Source organism: Simochromis diagramma, unplaced genomic scaffold, assembly GCF_900408965.1.
Source record: "Simochromis diagramma unplaced genomic scaffold, fSimDia1.1 OVJJ01000293.1, whole genome shotgun sequence".
In the NCBI taxonomy this organism is placed as follows: domain Eukaryota; kingdom Metazoa; phylum Chordata; class Actinopteri; order Cichliformes; family Cichlidae; genus Simochromis; species Simochromis diagramma.
The window spans coordinates 1,895,153-1,922,586 of NW_024386801.1; the positions used below are offsets into that span (position 1 = coordinate 1,895,153).

General features: G+C 42.2%; 1 protein-coding gene across 1 annotated transcript in view; it reads right to left on the reverse strand.

The window, feature by feature from the left end:
• Positions 1–27,434, reverse strand: part of tmtc2b (transmembrane O-mannosyltransferase targeting cadherins 2b) — an 85,628-nt gene that overhangs the window by 35,819 nt on the left and 22,375 nt on the right. The window contains exon 2 of the mRNA XM_040025041.1: positions 12,174–12,750. Within this exon, the coding sequence (XP_039880975.1) occupies positions 12,174–12,750 (577 nt within the window). The remainder of the gene's footprint in view (positions 1–12,173; positions 12,751–27,434) is intronic.

Sequence of the window (27,434 nt, forward strand, 5' to 3'; positions counted from 1 at the left end):
GAGGTAAGACAAAGTGGGAAGGAGGCCTACAGGAGGGGAATCCCACCACACGACTGATCAAAGACACTGACATGTTAAATGTGAAAATAACATTTTCATTTGTAAGTTCTGTGGTATCACCTGCTGTGGAAAAACTTGGAATTTATATGATGAAAGCAAGCAAATGTGAGCAAGAATATTTCCAACTAATACATGACAAAATATGCCAGTTCACGCTCTCTCGGTCAGCCTTTATTAACCATAATCACTGCAGCAACATGGGATCCATTTCTCTCAAAACCGTTAAGTCAACATTCCAGCCTCGCTCACTCTGTTTCTAACTGAGCCGCTTTAAAGGCCCTTACTGTAAAAGGCTAAAACATGTCATGCTTTCATGCTGCAATCAGAGGTCAGACAGAGTCACTCTCTCCCATTTATTCTGTCATCAACTGCAATCAGACATCTATAGATTTGTAATGGCACAGAGAAGGTGAACCTTATTCTGTCCAATCAGAGGGAGCAGCTGAGAGGATGAAATCTACACGTAAAGGGAGGAAGGTACTGTTTGTATCCACGAGGAGGATGACAAACTTGCTGAATGAAGAAACAAAATTTCATTTCATTCACTAACTTCTGCCATTTTGCATTTGTGAAGTTTTCCCAGTTTATTTGCTGGGTCACATCTGACAAACAAAGAATGAAACGACTCTAAAATCACCTTCTATACTCTGTATACACACTGGAAAAGGCAAAATGGTCAGGCTGCCCAAACAATAAGAACATAATGACAATGGAAAACCAAAGTGGACTCAAAGCCTTAACATTTCACAGACAATATTTATTGAGTGAAACCACAGAAATGGTTTGAAAAATAAACCGACTGTTCCCGATTTCTGGGCTTTCGTTTCCCATATTTATTTGTACTGCAAGGGCCAACCAGACTATGTGACCGCTACTGCAGATTCGCTGCGACAAGATGCTGATTCAAGCTTGAAGGGGGGGAATTTTTTTGTTGCTGGAGGGAGACGTGTGTGTGCCCCGCGCTGCTTACAGTACAAGTTCGAAACTTTAAAGATAAATGAAAAAAAAGTAAAAATGTTGCCAGTTGTGTCCAGACTAGATTTATTCTGTACATGCTTGGATTCTCTCTCATTACTATGCATTTGGGAGATCAGAGCCATTGTGTTGTTGGGTTTAGAGCGGCAGTAAGCTCCTACGGTGCATGAATGAATGACTCAAAGCCAGAGCAGGGTCCAAATCTAAGCAGATAGACTGTCGGAGGAATGTCACATGCTGGTTGTAGAAATTGCATTCTTCCTTCTGTCAACCACTTTCTGAACCACTCTGTCTGGTGCGTCCTGTTACAGTTCCCCACAGAAATAGTGACAGCATGTCATTTGTTACTGTGAATACTGGCCAGTAATAAGCATGAGAGAAGCCGAGCAAAGTAAAAAACAAAAAGATGACTTGTTGTGTAATAATGATGAAGAGTTCACACAAAATAAAAAGCAATTAAAAATGAATCTGAGCTGAATCATCAGTTTGTTTTGACGGCTGTTTGTGAGTCTCGCTCCTTTCACACATTTCCATTAATCTGACAGTATTCGAATGAGTCAGCTTTATGTCTGAATGAGCACCTTGCTCCTGACTGAGACCCTCATATTCCACTGCTACACTCACATATCATCATTTTAAACAAAAGTGCACGCCATTTTCTTAAATGGGAAGGGCACAAAACTACGGTTCGGACTGTTTAGAATAGAATAGAATAGAATAGAATAAACCTTTATTATCCCACAGATGAGAAATGTGGGTGTTATACAGCTCTTATAGCAAGGGGTACATCAAATATAGAATGAAGGAACAAAGTGGTGCTATATACATAAGCAACTTGTATATACAGATAACAATGTACAGAAATATGTATACATTTATAAAATATGTATAAATGTATGTATGAGCACACATCAGTGATTGACATTGAACTGGGCATTTTTAGCTTGTTAGGCAAATGTGTAAACCACTGCACTATGGAGCTCTGCTAATATTACTACTACTACAAATGCTTTGTCATAGTTTTCCAGTGTTTTTTTTAGCCTTTTTTAATGTCATGTTTTTACAGTGAGTCTTAGGGGAAATTCAATATGTTAGAATTTTTTTTAGTTTATTAAATGTAAATGTATTATTTAATTTAAACTATCCTCACTGCCGTGGAGACACTATGGGAGGGTGTGCTTTGCCCATTTTCCTCCTCAGGCACTGTTTCAGTGTTACAGTCAGACCTTCTCCTTCTTTTTAGCAGTGCAGGGTTCATTCTTCTCTCAGCACTGTCTGCACTCTACCCAAAGGTGAAACTGTTTGCATTGATTTAGAATAATTTTTATTCACTGACATACCACAGTAAATATGCTCCTGTGCACATTTCTTGAACACAACAGTATTTTTGTGTGTGCACTTATTTGTTTCATTGAGTACAAACATTTCTACACATTAGAAAAAGGAAAATCTTGGAGTGAGACTCCTGCTCTCAGTCGGCCACAGAAACACTTCAAAATGCTCTTTGAAAAAAGACAAAAAGCAACGAACAAACAAGCACAAAAAAAGAAAATCGACCCATTTCAAACATGTCGGCACCAACAATAATCTACAGACATCAAAGAGTGCACAACAGACACACACCTCATTGGCCTGAGTACACAAAGACGGCTCCAAAAATCACCGTTCGTGTTGCGTTCACTACGATAGTGAACTCTATCACAGTGAAAGACACATTCAGTGAAGGGCAGATTAACTATGACACTCACAAGTAACGACTTTTTTAAGAAGCAGGAGAGCAGGACACCGTCCAAAGGGAAAGACTGGGGTTGTGATGAGTACAGTCACCAGACCTTAACTGAGTGATTCAGCTCATTGTTTCACACAATTCACAGAATGCATCATCTGGTAAAATCCATGGCGAATCATAAAAGTCACCAAAGAAGCACGCAATTACTTTAATTTGTAGTTTTCAGCAAAGACACTAAATCAAAAATGGCCAAGCAGAGATGGGGTTCTAGAGAGTGAATTATTGATCAACATTACAAAGAAAAGGATCAAACAGAAAAGGAAAAAAACCTTTAATATTCAGGCATCCCAGACATCTTTCCGTAGGTCTTCAATAAAATATCTCAGTACAGCTGTATGGTGAGATTACCAATGAGTCGGGGAGTGACAGAAAAATTAACAGATGTGCTGGCACAGAAACCAGGCAGGTCTGACATCTCTTTTGCAATAAAAGGATTTAAGATATTACATATTTTACAGCTAAGTTAACACATTATAAAAGTATCTTTAATCCATTGAAGCCTCAATACAAATCACATCGTTGAAGAGGCTTCGTCTCACAATCTGAACCCATGTTTACAACTGATGGATTGTTCAATGTGGCTTGGCTTTACCACTGCAACAATCAATCCAGTGTGTCATTACAGAGAAACTAGAACTGGGTGTGGGCCAGATTCCATCCACACCAAACGGATGACTGAATGTTTAAGGACAAAAAAACCTGCAACTCAGCAGCTAAACAAGAAGGAACGGGAGACTATTAGAGAGAACAGCCAGAAATGAGGGGCAAACAGCTGAAGATCAACACTTGGCTGCGTTAGCATGCCCAACAATCTGCATGTGCTTAATCACAAGTTCAGCACACTGGAAGAAAATTTCCTGGCTCCACATGAAACTCTTTGTTTCAATACTAGCTGAGCATATAATCTGAGAGGAGAACAGCAGCTCTAAACGGACATAATTAGATCAAAAAAGAGAGAAAAGTTTACTGGAGTAGTTTGGGAGTGAAAAGCTGAAACAATCTGTTCTTCAGACTCCACGATGTCATCTTTATGGATGAATTTCACCTATAGTTTTATCTTATAACGTTAGTGCAGATAAAACAGTATTATTTTGGTCTTATATGCAGGTGTGTGACTTTTAATGCAACATGACTTTGAGGATGAGGAAAACCCCCAAAACTCTAAAAGAAAACATGATTTGCATGGTTTGAAAATGCCCAGAGGGATCCTTCATGACTGACTGATTTGATGAGTTCAACATCACCAGCTTGGTGTATTCCTAAATAGCATCCAGTGATTGAAGGCTCATGGGTAGCGACAGGCCATCCAGCAGAAGTATCTCACACAGACTCTACATCCTAAATTATCTTCAGTAGACCCGGGGTCTTCGTCTTTGTCCCTTGGCTGTTGCATCCATTACCATCGCTCTTCTTTAACACTTCTAACACATTCCAGCCCTCTTCCTCTTTTGCAGATGCACAGTTTCCCATCAATTCTTGTCCATCTTACTTGGAACGCCCACGCTGATAATCCTAGATTTGGACCTCATGTCATTTGTTTCTCCTGCTTCAGTTTGTGTACGGTGGCAAGCTGCCCAGGTTATTCATGTGAATGATTTTATTTATGGCAGCAGTTTAAAGTTTCCTGGATATCTGATTACACTTGTTTTGATTAGACTTCCTAAAAGCTGTATTTACTGTACTAAGAATACAAACAACTCACTTGAGAAAATTTCCCAGGAGTACTGTAAACCTGCCACACCACTCTGAGCCATTCCACATTTTATATTTTGACTGTGATTTGATTGTTTTGCATAACCATACCTCACAAAACCTCTGAAAACAAAGCGCTTTTGTAAACAGCTATATTATATGTAAAACTGAGGGGTGTAATTTTTGGTGACCATTTTCAATTTCCCTAATTAAATTAAACGACACTGAGTCAAGCGTTTCAAAGAGAGGCAAAAACAAGAATATACATGAGATGAAGTGTCTATATAAGGCTTACACAGGGCTGCGCTAGTCCATTTATATCGGCACGTTAGCTGGAAGTCTAGACGAAATGTAATTCTGACTGACTCATTTTATATGCCAGTTGATTTGCTGAGACCATAAAAGGATCCTTAAATAGGAGCCACGGATAAAAACTGAAACTATAGTTTGCAAAACTTTAAAGTCTCAGTCAGCCTTACTGTATCTAAAGAAGGAGCCAGCTCGCTTTAAATGCTGACTAAACATTAAAAACAAACAAACAAATACACTGAAGTTAATTACATCACTGCGACTCCCTGTAATACGTCTTGGCTGAATAAATTATTCCTTGTGAAAGCTTAATGATTTTGGGGAAACAGAAGGAACAGTAAATCCACACTCCATCAAGACAAGCGACGTATGCAGCTGAAGGATAGAGTAGGACACTGGTGCTGTGGGACGTTCCTTTTTAGAGCCGAGGTCTTACATAACAACTGCTATCGATTCGGAGACGTGCCGGCTACAAAAAGAACAAATGGTTTTCAGCAAGAAGCGAGGAAAGGGACAGTGTGAAATATTTCAAGCCCCATGCACTGTTTCACATCTGTTTTTATACCAGCATGAATCTTTTGCTTTTTTGTTTTTGTCAGCATAGTCAGGGCCACGATATTGGCTGTCGCTGGCAACGGGCCTGTCAGGTTCACTTATATTTAATGATCGGTACGCTGAGCCAAAGCCAGCCAAAGTCAGGTTCCATCACTGTGGTAGCACTTGCACCGTTTTAGCCCGAAGTGAAAGATATTCAAGGGCTGAAAGCCCGCCTCAGTAGTCTGTGTGTGGAATTTATCTCATATTGCACTGCTAGCATGTGAGCTGTTTTTTGGCGTTAGACGAGGTATCAGCAAACACTTCCAGTATTTTTTTTTTTTTAAATAAGAATGCTGACTTTTGATTAAATGTGTTGGCATCACTGAGTTGGACGAGAACATCTATGAGAATGTTAACAAAACCAAAATGCAATTTCAGCAAGTGGTTAACTTGGAATAAGATGTCAAGGTTCAAGTCAAAGCTAACACAGTTAGCCCTTCTAAAGCTCAGTTGGTAACATTTTGTTTGTTTTTAATTCTCTTATTGTTTGAGATCAAATGATGTTTTTCCAATGTATTACTCTCTCCTGGTTAACATTTAAGCTAACCATTTCTTCATTTTAGTCCTTATGCTGAGCTAAGATAATATAATTGCAGGTGTATAATAACAACAATCTTATAAAAGCAGTTCATGTCTTTAATTAAATACTATTTCCCCCAAATGTCCAACTAACATCATAAATTATGCAGCCTAAGCACTAATCCTGGTTTTCTATGAATGTGTTTACATTATCTATGCTTCCGATTAACCGTCTCCCAATCAAGACCAGAAGTGGGGATGTATTTCCCCACGTGAGAAGCAGGTGGGTGAGGGCAGGGGGCACTAGCTGAGCCCACCAGGCTCCATCTATCACACTGTGACAGGAGCCATTAGAGCATGGAGGAGCATCTGTGGAGCCTCAGGTAAAATGTGTGGGGTGGGCTGTGTTTCTAATGCACAGCAAGGGTATGTATGGATGTCACATTTGTATACAGGCTCTATACGTTTCATACACAAACTGGCATGTAGACACGCACTACACGTGTACATGCTGTATGTGTGCACGGACCTCACATCTCCCACATGCGCCTCCAGCCTCATGAGGTCAAGCCTTGCTGAACCCACCACCTGCACAAGACCTGAGCACTCAGTCCGAGAAAACTTTCACCCTTCAGACATGTTCCATCCATGCACACACGCCTCATGCTTGTGCACTTACCATACAAGCGTGAACAGAAAACAAGAGGTGAGGAAAAAATGATGCTTGTGATTTTGACAATCGCTAAGGGCCAGCTGGGTCTCATCCTAGATTTAGAAATGACTTTCCAGTGGTCTCGCTGTCAGATGTTGAAAGTGACTGCAGAGGACTGTCTAATGTTTCTTTTAAAGATGTAGCTGAACTCTTGTGCACTTGGGAGTTGCTATGGCTTGTGCAATATTGACATGACATCACCAAGACAATTCCTCTTTATCCATTTTACACTCTTAAAGCATCAGATTCCGACACCGCAGCTTCAAAGGATTGCTCTTGACACAGTCGTATCAGTGGTGTCGGGGCCTTAAGAACTCATACAGCATACTTTCAGGAAGGTGAAAAAACATCAAGACTGTGTTTTTGGTTAAATAAGGACATGTTTAATATGGCCATGATTCAAAGAGAAGAAAAATGGCCCCTTAAATAAAAAGAAAAGCATTTCATGAAGGAGAAGTATATGTCCTAACAGGTCCTGTTTTTCTCCACTGTTAGAACTTGCAAACAGGCCAGTTTCACTGTCTTCAATTGTCTAAACATGTATTTTATTGGTGAGCTAACAAAGAAAGAGCACCAGGTCCCAAGAACAAACACTTTATTGCATTATTCTATGGAATAAATTCGTCAGATCACATTAAAAAGCATTCCTTCCTCAGCTAAATTAGGACACTTAATTGCGTTTCAGTATCTCTTATTGAAAATGAGCCTATTAGCTAACGCTGTGCAGGAAATAGTCTCATAAAAAGCACGTTTTTCCACATAAACTGTGGTTACACCAAACATGCGCCACTGCCAACTATGCTACATTTGAATGCTATAAACTCATTGCCTTTGGAGTAGCAGGACACATAGCAACACATGGCCATAAAAGCTTTAATCAGGCACAAAGCAACTGGTGTGTATCAACACTGTAAAGGTCAACTTGAGTAAACACTTTAATGACGGTTTTTCATTTTTTTTCTAGTATTAGGAGACATCACACGTCTTAGAAAGAACTAATTAGCAGCCAAGGTAGGCAGAAGGCAGTAGTGACAGATATTAACACAGTAAGTGTTGGTACAGTCACAGGCTAATGACTGCACGGAGGAAAAGTAAGTGGGGGAAGGCGAGGTTCTTCAAAGAAACATGTCAAACTGTAAGTTCGACATTTTCACAACCGCTTATCCAACGTTACATTCTGGAGGTGAGGGCGATGGGACGAGGGGTACGCCTGCAGATACCATGAATCTGGCATCAACGCTCATGCAACACCTGTTGTTGTTGTTTTTTTATTACCGTCTGCGCCTATTGTTTCCCTCTAATCTCTTTCATTGTCTTTCTTTCAGAGCAGCGAGCAATATAAGCAGAAAGAGTCCTACACTTTGATTTCACTCCAAATGCAACATGTGTGAAACATTCAATGTTTACAATGCAAATAAATCAAATTCATGAACAATAATTGAATTTAAACATTAGGTTTTCTCTCTTTACAGATTTTTTTTTTTATGCACATTGCAAAAATATGCTTATCAACCCTTGCAACTTCCAGCTTTAGCAGCAATAGCCTATTTTCTTGTATGAAAGTGGGTAACCATTAGTAATAGTGTGGATGCCTCAAAGGGCATCCACACTATTGAGTTCCTGTTTCTCTTTATTCTTGATCTTCAAGTTGCTTCCGTACGTTTTTCGGTGTTCAAATCTTAAAAAAATTCTGCTCTTTCTTGCTATGACTTTTGGTGCTCATAACTTCTATACTTTTTGAGATGTTGAATTTTTTTTTGCAATATTTTTTGCCCATTTCTTCCACATTATCAGTGGGGTCACTGATTTTCCTTGTCGGGTTGACCTAGGTTTTAGCTCAGTGAGATGAGCAGCCGTTCTCAGACTGGGAGGCCCGGGTTCAAATCCCGCTTATGGCAGCATTTCATTCAGTTAACAGTTAAACTTTTTTTTAACTCTTTTCAGCAAAATTTTCAGTTTTTTCTGCTGTTTTCAGAAAAAAAACTCTTTTCTGCAGAAATTCTGCTCATTCACCTCTTCTGCAAAATTTTCAGCCTTTTCCCCTCTTATCAGCACAATTCTCAGCAGCTTCTGCTCATTTCAGCAGAATTGTCAGTCTCTCCACCTATTCTTTGTGAGAATGAGTTTGGCTCAGTGAGATGAGTAGCTTCCTTGAGACCAGGAGGGCCAGGTTTGAATCCTGCTCACGGCAAAACTTTTCATCACTTTTCAGAAAAAATTTCTCCGTCTTTACCCCTTTCAGTAGAATTTTTGGCTTTTCACCACTTTTCAGCAAAAATTTCTGCTTCCTCACTTGTTTTCAGCAGAATTTTCAGTTCTTCACCGCCATACAATTTTTTGCAACTTTTCATCTTTTTCAGCTGACAGCTTCAGCGTTACGGCATCCACACAGCATTTTCGCAGGAAATGCAAATTTTTCTAGTTGAATTACAAATATGCATACCCCCTTTTTCCACATCCAGAGTTTTACAGCAGTTAATATGTCCTGAATTTCATTTTAGTTCCAAACTAAAGTCACTGGAACAGCTTCTATACACAAAGCCTGGGAGAAAGAACTGTGTTTTATTTGGGGGACAAAAGTACAGGAGGAGACGATCTCTGAACATGCACGATCAGAAAGGAAGTATATTATGAGGCTCAGAGAAAAAGACACTAGTAGCTCTAGTTTTACATATTGCATCATATGCACATAATTCTCATGCACCCAGATCTGTTATGCAAATTTCAACACATTACGAGAAAAAAAAAAAAATCAGTCAAGATAATACCCATGCATTAGCTCCTGCCTCTGATTTGTATGCAGAGAGTCTGCAGTCAAAGTCTCGATGAGATGAGTTATGAACCTACATGGAATTACAGTGACGCCGAGTTTCGACTGCCTGCACTCTTTAAACTGCACACAGAAGCCGCAACGACACAAAGGGAGATTTGCAGCAGATATAAAACTCTAATGTAATTGACTGTGCGCCACAATCAGATAAGCAACACTAAATGTCAAATGACTCCAGCTGAGTGGAGCTTGGCGATAAAATATATAGTGCCCATTACGGCGTGTCAGTCATTCACCGAGCCCGCCTCTTTAACCTGAATGAAGAATAGTTCCTTGAAATCAAATGTGGAAAAAGCCAGAACAGGCTGACAGATCCTCTCTCTTGCATTTTATGCCTAGTTTCCCTCTTATCACAGAATATTAATGTGCCACTGTGGGTAGTTAGCAGCCAGATTTTCAGCACCTGATAAATCTCAACCCGCAATTTAAAGCGCAAACTGTATTTATTTTCACTGCGATCGTCATTTGCAACGCTGTATACAATTTAAATTTCATATGGGCGGCTGAAGGCTCAGCTCGCCCTGAGGAATAAGTCCCCCTCGCGTACCATTACTCAAAGTGACTGCCTCGCTCCACGGAGACAGAGAGAGACAAATGTACACGGTGCAGTAATGAACTGTTTGCCATTTGGGTAAGCGATTGGGTCACGAGACTCGCATACATACGTACTCACGAGAATACAGTACTGCAGCATTTCATCACAGATGTTCATATAAGAAGGAAACGTCTCGAGTTAACATGATTGAAGTGATGATGACAGGTCTCTGGCTGTTCTTGCTTTTATGTTGTCTGTGGTGTGACTAAATGACATGCTACGATAATGATGGTTGTCAGCTAAAGTTAGGAAAATCAAGCAAACTCACTTCCAAAAAATATGCTTTTTTTACAGTCTTGCCTCAAAAAAAACTTTGTTTTCCCCGTGTGCCTGACAGCCCACAGCTCCTTATTTGTCTCCTCAATGCACAATAACCCACTGCGACCTGACTTCTCTTTGTCTTGCAAAGATCTGTTATTTTTTCATACCAGTTTTAAGCTGTTTTGACTTTGAGTGACTGAGCACCCGTGACACTGCTTTAAAGAAAGGTGATCTGAATGATGCAAACACCACGAGGATACTCGGGCAAAGTTTACTGTTAATAAATTGCATACTTTTAAGTGGCTTTGCAATTCTTGAAAAACAACTGCAAGACAATCTTTGAAGCAAATGACAGATGTGACTTGTATTCTGTTATGAGAGCTACAGTAGAAATAAACACTTTAGTACTGAGAAAAGCTGACACACCACACCACACCCATTGTAGCAGCATTACACAGGCGTGTCCTCTTTTATAGAGCTGATAAAAAACCTTGTATTTCGATTTTACACGTCTCTGACTGGCTCAGCACCAATAAGACAAAGTAACAGCAATGGGACGGACGGCCTTTATTTGTCATTTCCTGCAAAAACAAAGAAACACATGCTGCAGACAAATCTTAACACTTCTCTTTTTAATTTTGCAACCTTGTTTACTTCAAAGAAATACATTACTCTTATTCGATTTTAATATCTGTAAAAAGCTTAAAACATTTTTATGTAAAGCACTTTGGCAACACACCGAGCTACAGAAGCTACGCTGGATGAGCGGCGCAGCAGCAGAGCATTTCTGACCCCGGTGATGTTTGCCAATTTAGCTGACCATGATGGCAAACCATGAAAGACATCTATAGGGCCTGCACTGTGCCAGAACTGTAACTATGTTCCAGTGGATTTTGTTTTCCTGCAAAGACAATTGGATCAGCAGGGTTTTTGGACTTTCAATCAAAAGTAGAAAAACTGTCAGCTTTGAGGCATCATCTCCTGCAGCCCTTTTGGCCCTGTTTCCTTTCTGGTCTAGCCATGCCTGACAAGCCATTAGAAGGTCTGTCCGCCTGCCGCAATAGATGGGCAATATTCCAGACAACACCGGGAGTCTGATAAGGCTTAAATCATGAGAGGACAGCTTGGACATGAAGCTAGAGTCCCGCAACCATCATTTTTAGACTATGCTGCACACTAAAAAGGAGAGGCTTCTCATTTTCTTCGTTGCTTTTTATCGTTTCATCTGTCTGTCTTATGTTTTACATACGGCCTTGCTGACCACAGTCCCTCCTTACCACACAGCATTTCCAAAAGAAAGATCCCCTTTCATTGGCTCCTCTGGAACACTTTTGTCACATCTGTGCACATGTCTCATTGAATTTGTGATGATGGGTAGGGATTCAGGGATGTCACAGGAAGTAGACAGCAAATAGTAAATACTTCTGACAGGAGCTGTTGGGGGAAAAGGGCTTCTTAATGGCTGGATGCTTCAAAGGCGACAAGGAAATATAAAATGACCATCGCTTTTTGTTATCTCAGCTGTTTCTCCTGAAAAATATTTTCATTTCCATCTCTTTTTATCGCTGCACGCCATCTGAATACACACACACACAGAAAAACGGAGAAAACCTCCAATGTCCATTGCATAAAAACAGCCCACTTGTGAGAGGATTAGTAATTTGCAATTTAAACATAAGAGGAGCACTGAGTGATCCTTCTGAATCGCTGCACAAAGAGACGATATGGAAGGGGGCAGCCCAGTTCAGATTAAACATGGACTTCACTTTTAAAAGGCTTACCTTGTTTTGCAAACATGAATGGCCAAAAAACTCCAACAGAACAAACCGTTTACCTTGTAAAGGAGCACAATGATCTGTCGCAGTTTGAGCCTGTGGAAAACGCAGACGTCATACAGCGCTGATACAGCCAGAACGGTTACTCCGAGCTCCTTCCAGAGCATGCTGCAGGCGGCGCAACCCAAGCTACCAAGGAACCAGGCCACGATTCGCCAGGACCCAGCACGCCCCCGCAGCCTACAGTGACGTATGTAACACAGCAGGGACAGCAAGAAGAAAAGGGCGGCACCTTCATCGGCTCGGCCGACTACACCTGCCACTGCCTCGGTGTGAATTGGGTGAGAGGCGAAGAGCAAGCCAGCCAGTATGCTCCACAGTCCTCCTCCGAGCAGCAGGCGAGCGAGTGAGGTAAACAGGCCTGTCACAGCCCCATGGAGGACCACATTAACCAGGTGGTAACCCCAAGGCTCCAGCCCACCCACAGCATGATTAAGGCGGAAGGAGAGGGTACACAGGGGTCGGTAAGACTTATGGCTGCCGCTGTGTGTGAGTAAGGTGCCCCAGAAATCATCGTAGAAGATGTTTGTCCAGGGCGTCTCTGGAAGCAGGTCCTGATTGGTCTTAATTGCACGGCTGTAAAGAGAGAGAGAGAAAAAAATGGTCAGACAAGAACTTCTGATTGCAACAAAATCAATCAGTATCAATCAGTATTTGATCTGAATGTTGCGTTGACTACTACAAAGACTACTGGTCTCTGACATTCAACAAACGTGTGACAACTGAAGACATTATTTGCTGCTGTGGGTTTCTACAGGCAATGCCTGAACGTGTGGTCATGTGGCATTCACACAGAAAATCAAACGGCGAACTTTAAGTACTGGGCATCTTTGCCACCACCACTTTGGGATTTAAGCAAGAGAACCACACCCAAACCCACAAATACAGACATCCGGTGTGTAATTTTCTGAAGTTAAGAAATAAGGTAGACTGAGACGACACCAGTTCGATTTCTGCTGCAGAGACCGAAGGAACAGATTTTTAGAAGGTAAATCGAGGTAAGTGTCCATGAGTAAGTACAAATTAAAACATTTAATGTGTAATTTTGGCCTCTGCTGGCAGCCGTGGCCACCAAATAAAAGACCAGTTAGACATCCCCTGACAGGGTTGAAGCTACATGACCTATCCTAATGCTGCTACATTAGCCACAAGCTGTGTGTCAGTGGTTGTGGGCACGGCCGACAGGGGTCAAGTAAGGGGGAAAGGAAGGCACATTTCTCCCTACGGGAGTCCTTACATAGATGTAAACTGATTTCCTATCTCTTCTGTCACACTACAAAGTGTCCGACAGCTCGTCAAACCTCTGCTGCTTTTTATCTGCTGATGATTTATCGACTCTTCAAATCAAACAAAGACATCAAAAAAAGCGAAAAACGTAGCGGTGTAATTGCAAATGTGATAGGTGGTGCATGACAGGTGATAACAAGCCAAGTGCACCCCATTGTAATCTCTCCTCACGGTTAACACACGATTAGTCTGGAGACAGATGGGAGAAGGTGAGACGGAGTGTTCAACGCCTCATGACGAGCAGTTTTTTTTTAAATATATGATTAAAATAAACACAAATTTGAGAAGAATTTAGGTATAAAAACCAAGTTGTCTCAAAGGTAATGAACTGCTTCCTCGGCCACTCTGAGACTTTAAGCAGAACACCTTGGCACAAGCCCAGCTCTCAATAGCAGAAAGCTCATGAGAAGTTTGGTGAGGTGCAGTGGGCACTTCAGCATTCATCAAATCACAAAATGATCCATCACCCAGTCTCTGTGAAACCGGTGAGCAGAAATAGCTCCACCTATGATGGATCTAAGGAAACTACAGGCTGCAGGATGTTGGAAAGGGCATGGAAATAATCAACAGGGATATAATAGAAATGCCTTGAATGTCAGCAGACAAATGACTGGATTTTTTTTCCCAATCTTCTCCAGTCACACTGAAGAAGCAGGCTCACGAGTCAGTAGCCCAACTCTACACTTCACCCCTCAGATACGCCAGTTTGTTTTCTCTGGCCCATTTGTCAAGCGAGATCTTCATTCCTCTGCAAAATCCTCACATAAGAGGCATTATGGTTCAATTACATCTCAAAGCCATTCTGGATAGAGTGTACTCTTTTTCCATTGCATAGTGCCGTGGAGCCAAAGAGGCCAGATAGAATATATATCGCCTCAAAACCACACCAGATTTTTCTGGCAGCAAAGCACAGACAGAAGCCGATGTGAGGCAGGCAAAGACCCACTGAGCCACCGTGCCAGGGCTCACTTCTCAGATTGTCTCTTTCTTATATGTCACAGAGGCAAGTGAGCACCTAACACACTCAACAAGCAGGGAATCGAGGAATACAGAGAAAGAGGAGGTGTGACATCACAATCCACTTTGCAACAACTACACAAACACGCCCAATAAATGAACACGGTTGGATACGGTCAGTTTCTCCGGTGTATTTCTAATTATAAATCCACTGCTTCTTGTCATCATCATCATCACCACGAAGCCCCATTGCTGTACCAGCTAAGAAGCCAGCTGGAGAGGAAGGTTCAGTTTCTGTTGTTGGCTGGGCCCATTCCTCGGTAGAGCTGGCAGCAGGAAGGACCTCTCTGTGCACTGCGAGCCTTTTCCAGGCGAGAGCACATTCCTCCTCCAACCGCCAGCCTGTACTCCGACTCCCGAAGGAACAGACGGATCATGTGGCCACTAACAAGAGAAGCCTCAGAAAAACTTTTCTACCTCCCATTACTCTTTCTCAATCATCTGCTTCTGGCTACCATCCTCAGTTCCTCCACAAGTTGTCTGGATCTCATTCACGTGCTTTAATCGGTCACATTTGTTTTCTTGTCAGAGTGTGGACTGAAACAGGGTCGTGTCAGAAACTGCGCTTTTATCCCTGTTGAGATTTGTTTTTTTTTTATATGAGCAAAGTTTTTGATTATTTACGAAACGGCGTGTTTACTTACACAGCATGAAATATTTAACGAGAAGAAAAAGGCTGTTAAGGCTCGTGAGCCTGGAGTGTGTGTTCTACTACGCATGCTGCGACCAATTGGAATAATTGTGGTGAAACTAGAAACCTGAGAGATGTTAAAAACATTTCCTAAACTCAATATTTTTAGAAAAGTGTAAGGTCACCAAAACAAGAATGTGTGTGTGACCCCGCTGAACTGAGAAAATAAAGACAGCATGGAGTCTGTTTATATCACATGCCTGACTAACTCCTCCTCGTCGCTTTACAAAAATTATCATTTCCATTCTCACACCACTTCTGAAAGCTGCCGGGGCACTGACCGATTCTCGTATACATCAGTCAGTCCTTCTGGTTTGTCAAAGACTCTTTGTTCATGGTTGACTTGGAAAGAAAGAAAAAAAATCCCTACTTTTCTTTGTGTCTACCTGTCTGCAGAACCTACAAGGCTGAATTTTGTGAGATATGGTCGAGGGGTCACGAGCCAGGGAAAAATCCCATTTTGATGCTGTGTTTTGGAAGCAAAGATTGTTATCATGGTTTGGTTACAAATTACATATTAAAGATGAGTGGACTACCGGCCTTGGAAGAGGTCTGCTATGACCACACAATGCAATTATAAACCCAGAATAAAAGCAGCACATCCATGAGAAATCTCCCCATCTCCTTACTCTCTTAGGCAGATCAAGAGAGAAGAGCTACTGGAACAATTTCATGTATAATAAGAATGCAGAAGGAGCAGGGTGGAGAAAAATATCCACATCTAATGACTGCAGGATTCCACGTAAGGCCATCGAACATTCAAGATTGATTGGCTCTTTATGGTTGAGACTAAGCAGCACATAGGAGACGAGCCTGGATATTAAAAAGGAGATTGAAATCCAAGGACATGTAAAGGGAAAATCCTGATGACAAGTACTCAATGAATTTGAGATGAAGCCATGAGGGAAACACAGCTGTATGACCAAACTAACCCCCCCCCCCCCCCCCTCCTTTTTTTAAATCCTCCAAAGCCTGAAGGAAAATGACATAAAAATAGGCAAACCATCCTCCCCACAGAATGCATCCAGGCTGGGCATGTGACCAGAAATAAATTACACAAGAGTAAAGGTTTTTGTAAAGTACCAAGTGCCTCGTATGCCTATGAAGAAAAAATATTCAGCAGCACTCAAGAAGCAAATAGGAAGCATATCAATAACCAATTTTACAAAGTGGAACACTTGAATTTTACTAGTAAGAGGCATCTTTGTACGAGTCAGGCGTTCTCATCGGATTCTAATTCAATCAGGTGATGAAGATCAGACTAAAGAACTCTCAGCCTGGACGCCGGTACACTGGAGACAAAGTTACCCTTTCAGAATAAAATACGTATTAAGATTTCAGCTTCTGACAGCATGTAAAAAGAAGAGAGTTTGGTGAAGATCTGCCAATTTTATGTCATCGTGGAGATTCGATATCTAAACGAAGCTCGCTGGTATTTTCGGTCTCCCCACTCAGACGCAGTGGTAGCCCACTCTCTGTTCCCCAAACGTTCTTTCCAGTTTTCCTTCTCATGAGCACGCTACCCGGTCATTCTCCCACTAGGTTACACTTCGTATATGCATGAGTGCGTTTTCTACTTTTTAATTGACTAGAAGGATAAATAAAGAAATAAATAGCTCTGGTTACGACCCCAGATAAATGGGGACGGTTGCATCTGGAGGGGCATCTGGCGTAAAATCGTTGCCAAATCAAGCATCAACAATAGGGATCAACAATAAATCTATAAACAATATTAACAAGAACGTGTAAGTGTAATTTCAGCTGAGCAAAAACAAGTTATTTGATTTGGCTTGCTTTTGCATCCCCACATATTCTGCATCTTAAACCAAATTTCATTATCACTGCAGTTTAAAAGAGCCAGTGACTGATTTCATAGATTATGCACGAAAGAGAGACGACAGTTCAAGAAGACAAACAGAGCCAGTGCCATTGTGGGGTATCTGCTGAAGCCAACACACTGCTGGGGCCCACCATAAAATCCCCATTGTCATGAATGAATAGCTTCTTTCTTCCACTTGACACATGTGATTAGCATGTTTATAACACCATTTCTTAAAACGGCCCGAGTGAACATTACGGATATTTCAGTCTTCTTCATTTTAATGTAATTGATAAGAATTGAAAATTGGAAACAAGTTCAATAAATATTAAAAGAAAATTAAGAGCACTGCCACTCCTTACTGTGGATCCCGTTCAGTCACTTTAATTGATGAGGGTGAGGGTGGATGAGCCGGTGGCTTTGTAGGCAAAGTGGCGGCTAGAGATGAGGGAAATCATGGTTCCTGCCAATTACGTGGATATAATTTGAGCCTAGCTCTACAGTCTCCTATGTATGTTGAAGAGTTTAATTACTGGTGGTGCACCCAAGTTTATATTGCCCGTTTCCTTTGATCTATATTCTTACTTTCTTCTAATGGACATGCACTCCAGTACTGTGGATAGTTTGCTCTAATCTGCGCTTAAAGTTTAAAAACTATGTTTAATATGCACACACAATAAAAAAATAAAGACAAACTCATTCAAAAGGATCTAAGTGGTCTTCAGAGTGTAGCAAGTAACACTGTGTCCAAATCACCCAGCAGCACTCCTAAGCCTCCCCAGGTCTTCCCCCCGAGCAGTGTATTTGCATTGCTTCACTGGCACAGTCATGGACCCTTACTCCATTTCATGGCACAGTAGACAAGCAAACACTGGGACACTGAGTCTGAAGTGGGCCAGGCTCGTCCAGTGAGCTTGCAGAGAGCTCACTGAATACCCCTGCCTGCTGCCTAGCATCCCTGATCAGCCTTTCAGTGGGGTACAGGATGGCCACAGCAGGGTGTGAGCTGAATACTGATCAGCTCAGCAAACCATCCAACCAACCAGTGAATCACACTTCTGTTTGGCCAAAACAGGACTGACAAAATAAGAATCCGGCCAATCTAGTACTGCATCCCAAGGGTGTGCTTACTAACCTGTGCATTTAAAAACAGAAGTAAAATTTTCCCCGAATAGCTTCGGTTCAAGGAAAAAATGCATCACAAGGATAAAATATTGTCTTTCTGTTTTAAAGAATGCTGTTGGCGATCTTCAAAAGACAAAATGAACCCTCAATCACTGTCCAAAGCCACAGAATTCTGAGTAAATCATCTAAATGTCACATTTTCGGGCCAAGTGTAAAGTTGTGTGATGTTTATGGTTTATTCCAGGTGCAAGAGACAATTATGAGGAGCTGCCCATGCAGAGCTGAGTGATATAAACTCTGATTATTGCATCTAATAAATCTGTCAGCATGTGCAGGGCTGAGAGAGACAGCAAAGAGCTGCTGGGTCACCCCTGTACTCCCCTCTCTCACACACATCCCTCTCTTTCGTGTCGACTGTTCTGTAAGGAACTGCTCGCTTTAGCATGTTAACATGTTTAAAGTGTCAGTGCTAATCTGAAACATTCAATCGCGCGGCGTCTTTTTGGGCTTTTGACCAAATTAAGACAAAATCTGGAAATGTTTCCATTAAGTTTAGTTCCACTGAGTGTTTTAAAATAAATGTCACAGCCCAACAAGACTAAAATTGTTATCCTCAGACTATTCCAACTGCATTTTCCCCCAACGCTGACCCATGTCTAATGCCGTGGTAGTCACACAGGCCCTGCTCGGAGGGGGCCACTTCACAGCACTCTTCCTCACAACAGGGGGCTTTTGTCGTGCTCTGACCTTCTTGGGCACACGGTAATAAATTAGTTTGACTTGTTCCTTCTCTCGTGTTCAGGGTGCATCTTTCACACTGCGAAGCAGCAGAGAACCTACTCTTCCTCAGTTTGCGTATAGACCCCTTCAGCCATTACTGGGCTATTTAGGCATTCTCGCTCGGGTTGGGAGTATGATGAAGCATGGAGCTTTTCATTCCAGCCCACATCAGATGGATGGAACAACCACAGCAAGATGGAAAAATCCTGTGGAAGAGTTCATGTATGCAGAAAAGCAACACATGAGTGAATTTGCTCATCTATCTAGCGTTTTGCCATCATACTTCCCTTTTACACGAAGGCATTTTACGAGACTCAGCAGCCCCGAAGGTTGAGCATGAATCACGGAGCATCACTGCAGAGACCTCTGTTCAGTGATGTTTATGGCAGGGGAGCTTAAGAGCAGGAAGGGCCTTTGAGAATGCCAACAGAGCAGAAAGGAGAAGACATCTTTAGTACCCCTAGCATCTTATATCTTCAGTATTAGAACCAGCTGCGCCTCGTCTCAGATCTCACGGCTATGTCTGTTTAAATATGAAGAAGCTCCTTTAATGCAGCCGTGCTCACAGAGCCCGTCTTCTCTGGGCATAGCGGTTAGTGGCTATTTTCAAGAAGTCTTGCGATCCATCAAATGCGAACAAATATGACAAAGCTGCAGAGGGCGGGGCCTTATATGTAGTAAACATGCTGCAGTCAACAATTTAAATATATAAAGAATCACTGCATTAATGAATGGCAGCATTCAAGGATGCAGCGCTGACTAATTTGATTAGATACTATGACAACAGGCCAGTGTTCTCACACTGCTCTCAACCCAGCCTTTCTTAGTGCTCCCATTTGGACTCCAGTGCTAATTGAATGCACATGTAGCAGATTCACAGAGAGCCCAAATCAACAGCCACGTGATAGTAATGAGGCTGCTGTCGGTGTTAATGTGGAGGGATGGGCCTGTGGTGCTCCGTCAGGACTCAGCACAGATCTGTCTATGACAGACTGGACTGCATTAGTGTTTGCTTCCCTTTAGATAACCAGTGTGAGTGTAAGGCTGTGCACAGTGATGAAGAGTAATCTGTTATTAATTTCAACTGAAACTGGAAACGAAAGATTAGTTTGCTGAAGTTAATACTTTGAAGATCAACAACAGTCTCAGCTTCTGCTTGATAAACGAGGTTTGTCCACGAATATGGACGATGGAAAAAATGACTGAAATAAAACGAGGCTCATCTCCGTGGCCTGAAGTTGTCTGTTAATACAAATGGAGCTCACTGTAAATATCTCCAGCGTTGCTTTCCGTTGCGTGAGACTGCTTTGCATCGTAAACTCATAAACATAACCACGAAAAAACCCAAATAGCCTCTTATGTGTTTTTAAATGCTTTGTCTTCCACATGGTGTCAATTTGGATTTTTGTGAGAGGCTCATTTACGCATTTGAATTTTTACAGCCACTAAATCGCACAAACCGCACTGACTCCTTAACCGAGGCCTGTGCTTTTTACAGACCCTGAATTTCCTCATTTACTTTTCCACTTCGAAAGTGCAAAAATCAACACAAGTAAACAATCTGATGGGGCACAGTTAAGCCATACCTTCAATTATTACTGAGGAGCTTGTCCACACACAGTTCCTTTTTTGTTTTCCACTGTCACAGAGGATTTTCGTACAAAACGTTCACCCCACTCAACTGACACGGTGAATAATTTCAAATTCACTTATCTCACCTTGATTTTATTGGACAGTCCTGTTTTCTCCTGGGTGGCAGCGGTTAGCACAGTGAACTCTTGCATCATCTCCCTGTGCCTGGGCACACCAGCTTCTTTGTACAGTCTAAATATATGCATGTCATTCTAAGTCAGCGGTCCCCAACCCCCGGGCCTCGGACCGGTACCGGTCCGTGAGTCGTTTGGTACCGGGCCGCGAGAGTTGAGGCTCAGGTGTGAAATGTCTGGTTTTCAGGGTTTTTAACAGTTTTCAGCGTTATTTTGTTATCGTTTTTATCGTTAACTCGGTTTTCCTGGGTCTTTTCATGTGTGTTATGAATAAATCTTCTTTTTTTTTTGGTACCGGTACCAGTTTTATTTTGTTGTATTTATCCGCGACACCTTAAAGGCCGGTCCGTGAAAATATTGTCGGGCATAAACCGGTCCGTGGCGCAAAAAAGGTTGGAGACCGCTGCTCTAAGTAGTCCAAAGGTGTGAGAGTATGTTTGCTTGCTTTTCTGTGTGAGCCCTGTGATGGACTGTGGGCCTTTCTCAGTATACCCCACCTCTTGCTCCATTCTCATGTAGGATGAGCTCCGGCCCCCCAGCATGGCCCTGGATTAGACGGGTGGTAAGAAAATGGATGAATGAATCTTTTATTTCTTTTTTAATCACAAAAGAAAGAATACTGCTACACTGATACAATTACAAGAGCAAACAGAGAAAGACCCATAAAATTAAGCATAACAATCTAATCTAATCTTTGTGCTTTGAAATAGCAAAAAATGGGAAACTTCCTCTATTAACAGTACTGTTTCCTGCCATGTCTTCTTCATGTCTTCTCTGTATTGTATTGTTGCTGCTGTCACTGCTCCACAAAAGACTTTCCACAGCTAATCTTTTTCTCCAAGTCAATAACATTCAGAGGCAATTTTCTTCAGTTCCCTTTGTCGAGCTAAATTGAATCCCAAACTAAGACGCTGAGCTGCTCTGCAACAGTCAGCACTACCAGGCTTTCCAAAGCCAGCTGTTGAACACGGACACTCCCGGGTTACAAAATACAAAACACTGAAATAATATCAATAAAGTAACAGTTGATGAGGCTGTATCACTAGCTTTAATCGTTAGCTTTAGGTCAGCGGGCTTTGAACTAACCTGAGCAGAAATCGATGTGTTTGGGTGGGTGTCTGAGAGCAGGTATCACACAACATCAATCTATAGTCTCTGTCCTAAGGGCAGATCTGGTTGCTAAAGAGGCTGCGTAAATAACCAGCCATGTGACTCCACAGGGGGAGTTGCTCGATTGGATCATTTTCCCTGTGGTAAGCTCATATTTTAAAATAAATAAAAGATAAATGTTATAGATTTACAAAAGTTTGTAAAAGATGGTGTGATGTCACAGACCGTGTCTGGCAATGAAATGTTGGTCAGTAAAGCGAGTTTAACATTTTACACGGATGCTAAAAATGTATGTTTTAAACTGCGTTGAATGCTGCCGACAGCACAGTGACCTGAACGGGTTAAACAAGAAATCCTTATTTTCAAGGTCTCTTCTACCCAAGGGGTAACAAGTTCTCTTTGAGGTTTCTCTGTAGTGTAATTCTGGTTAGCTGCGAAACAATAAAGGACCATGTGGTGCAGAGGTCTGATGAAATGAACAACTGTATGCTATGCTTTATTCTTCAGCCAGACTGGCAGCACCAATAAGTCATAACCATTCGTATGGTAAACCAGAGCAAACCGGTAAATGACTCAATGAGATCCATAAAATGACAGTTTTAAAACATCTACAGAGAAATCCTGCTAAAATAAGAATAAGGTTATAAATAAAGTGACATAAATTAACATCCCGTATGCCTCGTGTTAATAACCGGCGCTAGCTGCAGGCCTTGACAGAAGTTTTCTAAATTAGCAATATACTGAAAAAAACCTGACTGACATTTGTGTCAAACATCAAAAGGCTCCAGTCTGCAGATACGAGGAAAAAAAGGAAACTTAATAAGGTTTGCACATAAAGATTTATGCTTGCAAAGTCAGACACCGCAGTAAACGTGGAGACATGAGGGACAGATATAAAGGACGCAGACGCAAGACTGATGCCTGTTTTTTTGGCTTTTTAATTCACCCAAGTACGATAAATATGTCTACAGGTTTGATCAAAAAAGCTGTGATGGGAGTTACGTACTGATGCGGGCTGCGACGTTGTCTGAAATGCAATTGTACATGAGATTTGAATTTCCTTATTCACTAGCATCATAAAAACAACGAAGGAGATGGTAGTTTAGTCATTTTATTACATCAATGCTATCAGCTCATCTCAATAAACAGCCCCAATCATCAGCAGAGCAACATGAAACTAAAAACCTTTTCCCCTCTTCTTTACTTAGGCTCTGTTCGCTGTGACAGAAAGACATGTATTGACTGCATTTCTGAAATACTTGTTGGTGACATATTGTAGGTGGATCGAACAAAGCTGAGGGAGTGGACGCTGGGGCACCGGGCCCCCAGATAGGAGGACAAAGGATCCCGCATAGCTCCAGCTATGTGAAAGGGTCCTAACAAAAGGCTGAGAAGAAGAGTGCTTTATGAAGCTGGCTGGAAGGAGAGGAGGCAGAGTCGGGGTCTGTGCCCACAAACCGAGGCCCCCGGTCTTGGTGAGTTACTGGAGCACGACCATGTGTGGTCCGTAATCACACCCAGCAAGCAGCAAGGACCACGCCTCCCTCAATGGAAAGACGGATGCCCCCTTCCTGATTGCTTCAAGACCTGGTAAGAAAGGCTCAAGGAACAAAGGAACCTGCCCTGTTGGGAGAGGGTCATTCAACAGGTCGCAGGAGCATGCCTCTCTGGGTTTACTCTTCTCCCGAGGACGACAATAGATTTGACAGGTGCTGGAGGAAGAAAGACGAGAGAACGCGGTGAGAGAAAGAGACAGATGGGTTTGAGTGCAGAGGTAGACGACGAGCTGAAAGAAGAAGACCTACCTAATAAGCAAATGGCTTTCGGAGGGGAGAACAACAATTAGCATGAAGCCAACAACGGAAACCGAGTTATAGGAAGACACGTCGTCAGCGACGCTGCCCATTGTTTGTCCCATTCGTTTATAGAAATCCTTGACAAACAAACATGTTCAACGTTATTTAACAGCCTTGCCAATATTTCCAGCCTCACACGCTCAAGCAGAAACACTTGTCATAACATGACAATAAAGCGATGACTCATCCTTCCGTTTATTCATTTGTCTTCATCCTGATCTGCCTGCAAATGCTGCAGCCTTCAGGAGCAGGAAACAGATGGAACAATGTCCCTCATCACACCATAAAACCAGCGACGCAGTTCAGGCACTTCAGTGCCTCGTCTGCAGTCTCCGTCTGCGTCAGCTGCTCTCCGTACCGTTTCCAGGTCATCTGCCAAAAAGGGGGAAGGGAGCAAGAAGTGTCTCTTCCCAGGAAACCTTTCCTTAAGGAATTAGGGTCAACGGCAAGGAGCAGCTGACCTCTCGAGTGCTCGGGATCAGAAAACGGAGCAGAATTGGAAGGAAGAATGGGAGGACACTTACGTCATTCGCTGTCCCCTCCTGCCCTGCCTTTGGTGATCAGGTCACTTACACAAGAGGCTTTAGAGCCGCATTATCCGCTGCTAACAGTTCACAGAGCAGCGGGCTGGTGATGCTGCTCATGAGATCCCGCAGTCCTCGTCCTGGATGTTTAGGCCGTATCTTACAAGTGTCACTGGGTATCCATCAGCACTGAGCACTGTGTTGCAAATACACACGCACACTTCAAGCAGCACTCAACGGCTTATTACACAGAGTGATGGATGCCTCAGTGTAGCCTGGATGTGCTCAGGAAGCTCAGCAGTACTCCTGTTTCCATGCAGCCAGCCATCTGAATTCAACTCAGATAAGGTTAAATAAACTGCAACATGGAAAATGCCTTTTGCTCTTGGATAGGGTCGTGTGTCTCAGTGCTGTAAAATATGATATTTAATGTTACGCAGCTGTAAAAGCTCCAGTTTTAAAGTCTGTGCTACTCATAATTGCATTTGAGTGAAAAAAAAAAAAAGAAGCGAACAAGTCATTCTAACCGTGCGTTCACACTCTGAGTAACAAGATCAACAAGTCACCAGAGGGCCTTTCATTTCATACGGAGCGCAAAGAGGAGCTGAGGAAGCAGGGAGGCTCACGCTTGTGCGAGAGGCCTCGGAGTTATTAAAAGGCCACCATATCTGCATCTTTCAGGGCCATCGGCTCACGAACAGGCCACGGCTGTGTGTCAGATGATATCTGCAGATAAGTCAGAACTGACGTTTAAGTCAGACAAAACAAAAACTGGAAATTCTGTTAAGATACTTTTTTAATGAAAAAATGACTCAACTGGATATTTTGAGACAGTTTTTTAAACAGAAAAACAACACAGGAGTAAATTTGTTCATTTTATCTTTAAAGCTATTTTCTGTCTGTTTTCCAGTGTTTTGTAAAAGTCCCAGGTTCATGGACACGAAGATCTCCATGAGGTGATTTTATCATGAAGTGGGCAAGAAATATTGTTACAGAATATTATGATGAAGACCTCAAAAAGGCGGTCAGCTTAAGAAAGTCGCCCACATCTACAGAAGAAGGCTCTGATCTTACAGAGATCATCTTCTTTAACTAAAAGTAACGAAGAGTAATGCCTATTTTAAACAACAGATTTGGTCAAATGGATTGTCTTCATGTATTTACAGTATGTGATCATGATCCACATTGTTTTGCTCCACCCCCACCGTCTGGCTTTCATCATGGAAGGCATAAAGGACGGGAGCATCTCTGGGGTCGCATCCTTTGGAAAGGAAACACCTATATGAGAGTTTAGTGCTAACTTCTGTGGGCAGCCAGTTAAATAAACAAACACAAAAACAATATCTGGTTTACAAAAAACAGGCATTAAACGGCCATTGTGAAACATTACCAAGGATGTGACCACCCATGTCCGGCATCTGGGATTAAGTTTGGAAATGAGTCAAACGCTATCCGGCTGTGTGCAACATAAAAAGAAAAACTGCCCACATGTTCTTCCTGTGGTGCAGAATCAAAGCTCTTCCCTCCAAGATAAATATCATCCAGCAGAGTATCACACACATCTTTCATCACAAGGCCAAATGTGGAGGGGGAAACAATCATTTTAGAGTTTGTGCAAACAACATACAGGCTAATTTCAAACCGTCTGGGAATTTCTGGGGAAGAACAATAAAGTCACCCCAGCCAAGAAGACTTCACTGTATCTGCTTCCAGTCACTCCAGCGTGCTAACCTTTGCTGCATGGCTTATTTCTCTCTGGACTGTCTGAATTAGCCTGGGAGATGCTGTATCACACCATCAAGACAGGAACATTTAAACAACACTGCAGAGCCAGCTACCTCAAAAGCCTCTGCGCAATCTGTCTGGCCTAAGACGAGGTGACACGTTCATCCTTATTCAGCCTCCCTCACTCGCTATCATTTCACTCCCACCTCGCCGTCAGATAAAGGCACGACATCCAGATATAAACCGAAAGAGGAGATCAAAGATGCTTGAGGTTAGCAGGCCAGAAATACCATTCTGAGGTGAAAGGTGCTCTCCAAGTATACGTCCGAGTAACAAACTGTCATTTCTGGTATGTGCTACTGAATATAATTGGCTGGGAAGCTGTTCGCAAAGGTATATTTTCATCTTGCAGCACCTCTAGCTATAATTCATGGAGTACACTCGGGCATATGCAGAATATTAATAAATCAAGACAAAAATCATCCAGAGTGCTGCTTTTGGATGTTTCTTAGACACTGGGGAGTAATTTGTTATTGCAGGTGGCCCCTTACAAGCCCAGTGTTCCTTCTCAAGTATCCCAAATAAAGAAAACAAAGGCTCTCAGATTAGAACTGCAGTGGGCTTTTTTCCTTCGCCTGCACAGGAAGCACAAAACACAGAAATTGTAGGTTTGGGTAATAAAAAGAATAAAAACTGTAAATACAAACAACTTTTGCAACAGTTTATTCCCACTCTAACATTAAGCCTATGCCAGGTTTGAGCGGTAAACACCAAAATACGTAAATTCGCAGAAGTAGATTAGTCCATTTCCACCATAATCCCTTTGTTGCCTAGAAGGAGGGATTTGTGGGTCAAGCCCGTGGCGGCGGGGGGTGGGTGGGTGGGTTGGATGTTTCCACGTATGGAGAAGCTACGATGCTTCAACCAGACAAGGAGATGAAGCATCCGTGCCCATTCCCCCTCCCCCCACCCGCACACATCCAGACACACAGTCAGGCGCATGCATACATCCTGCCTCAGACAGGCCAGGAACAAACCATAATGGCACAATGACCTACAAACCACAACCCCATGGGAATTATGCACAAGCTTTCAAATCAGATAGCATTAAAAGTCCTCTGCAGCAGCAACACCAGAGAGAGGGGGGCATGTAACTCTACCCCACCCCGAGCGCATTCTAACACACCATCATTTCATGATCTCACAAAAGGCCTGCTAAACATATGCTTTTGTTTCTGATTCCCTGCATACTCGAGTCATGATTAAACGGCTGCGGTCGGTGACTACATGAATCTGTAAAAGCAAACGCCTAAAAAACAACAGCGAGCTACGTGTGTGGCATTTTTCTTTTTCTATCGCATTAATGTGGAGAAACAACAACATTTGTACTCTCTACTGTGAAATTTATAGAAACAGCTTTATGTACTGTATGTTAGTAATTTGTAGCTGCTTAGTGTGACACAATTACTGCTTAATATCACGCAAACACTTTACACTTATTGTGAAGTCAAACGAACGTTGTGTACAAGCGAATAAACTGGAATTGCAACTGCAAACAAT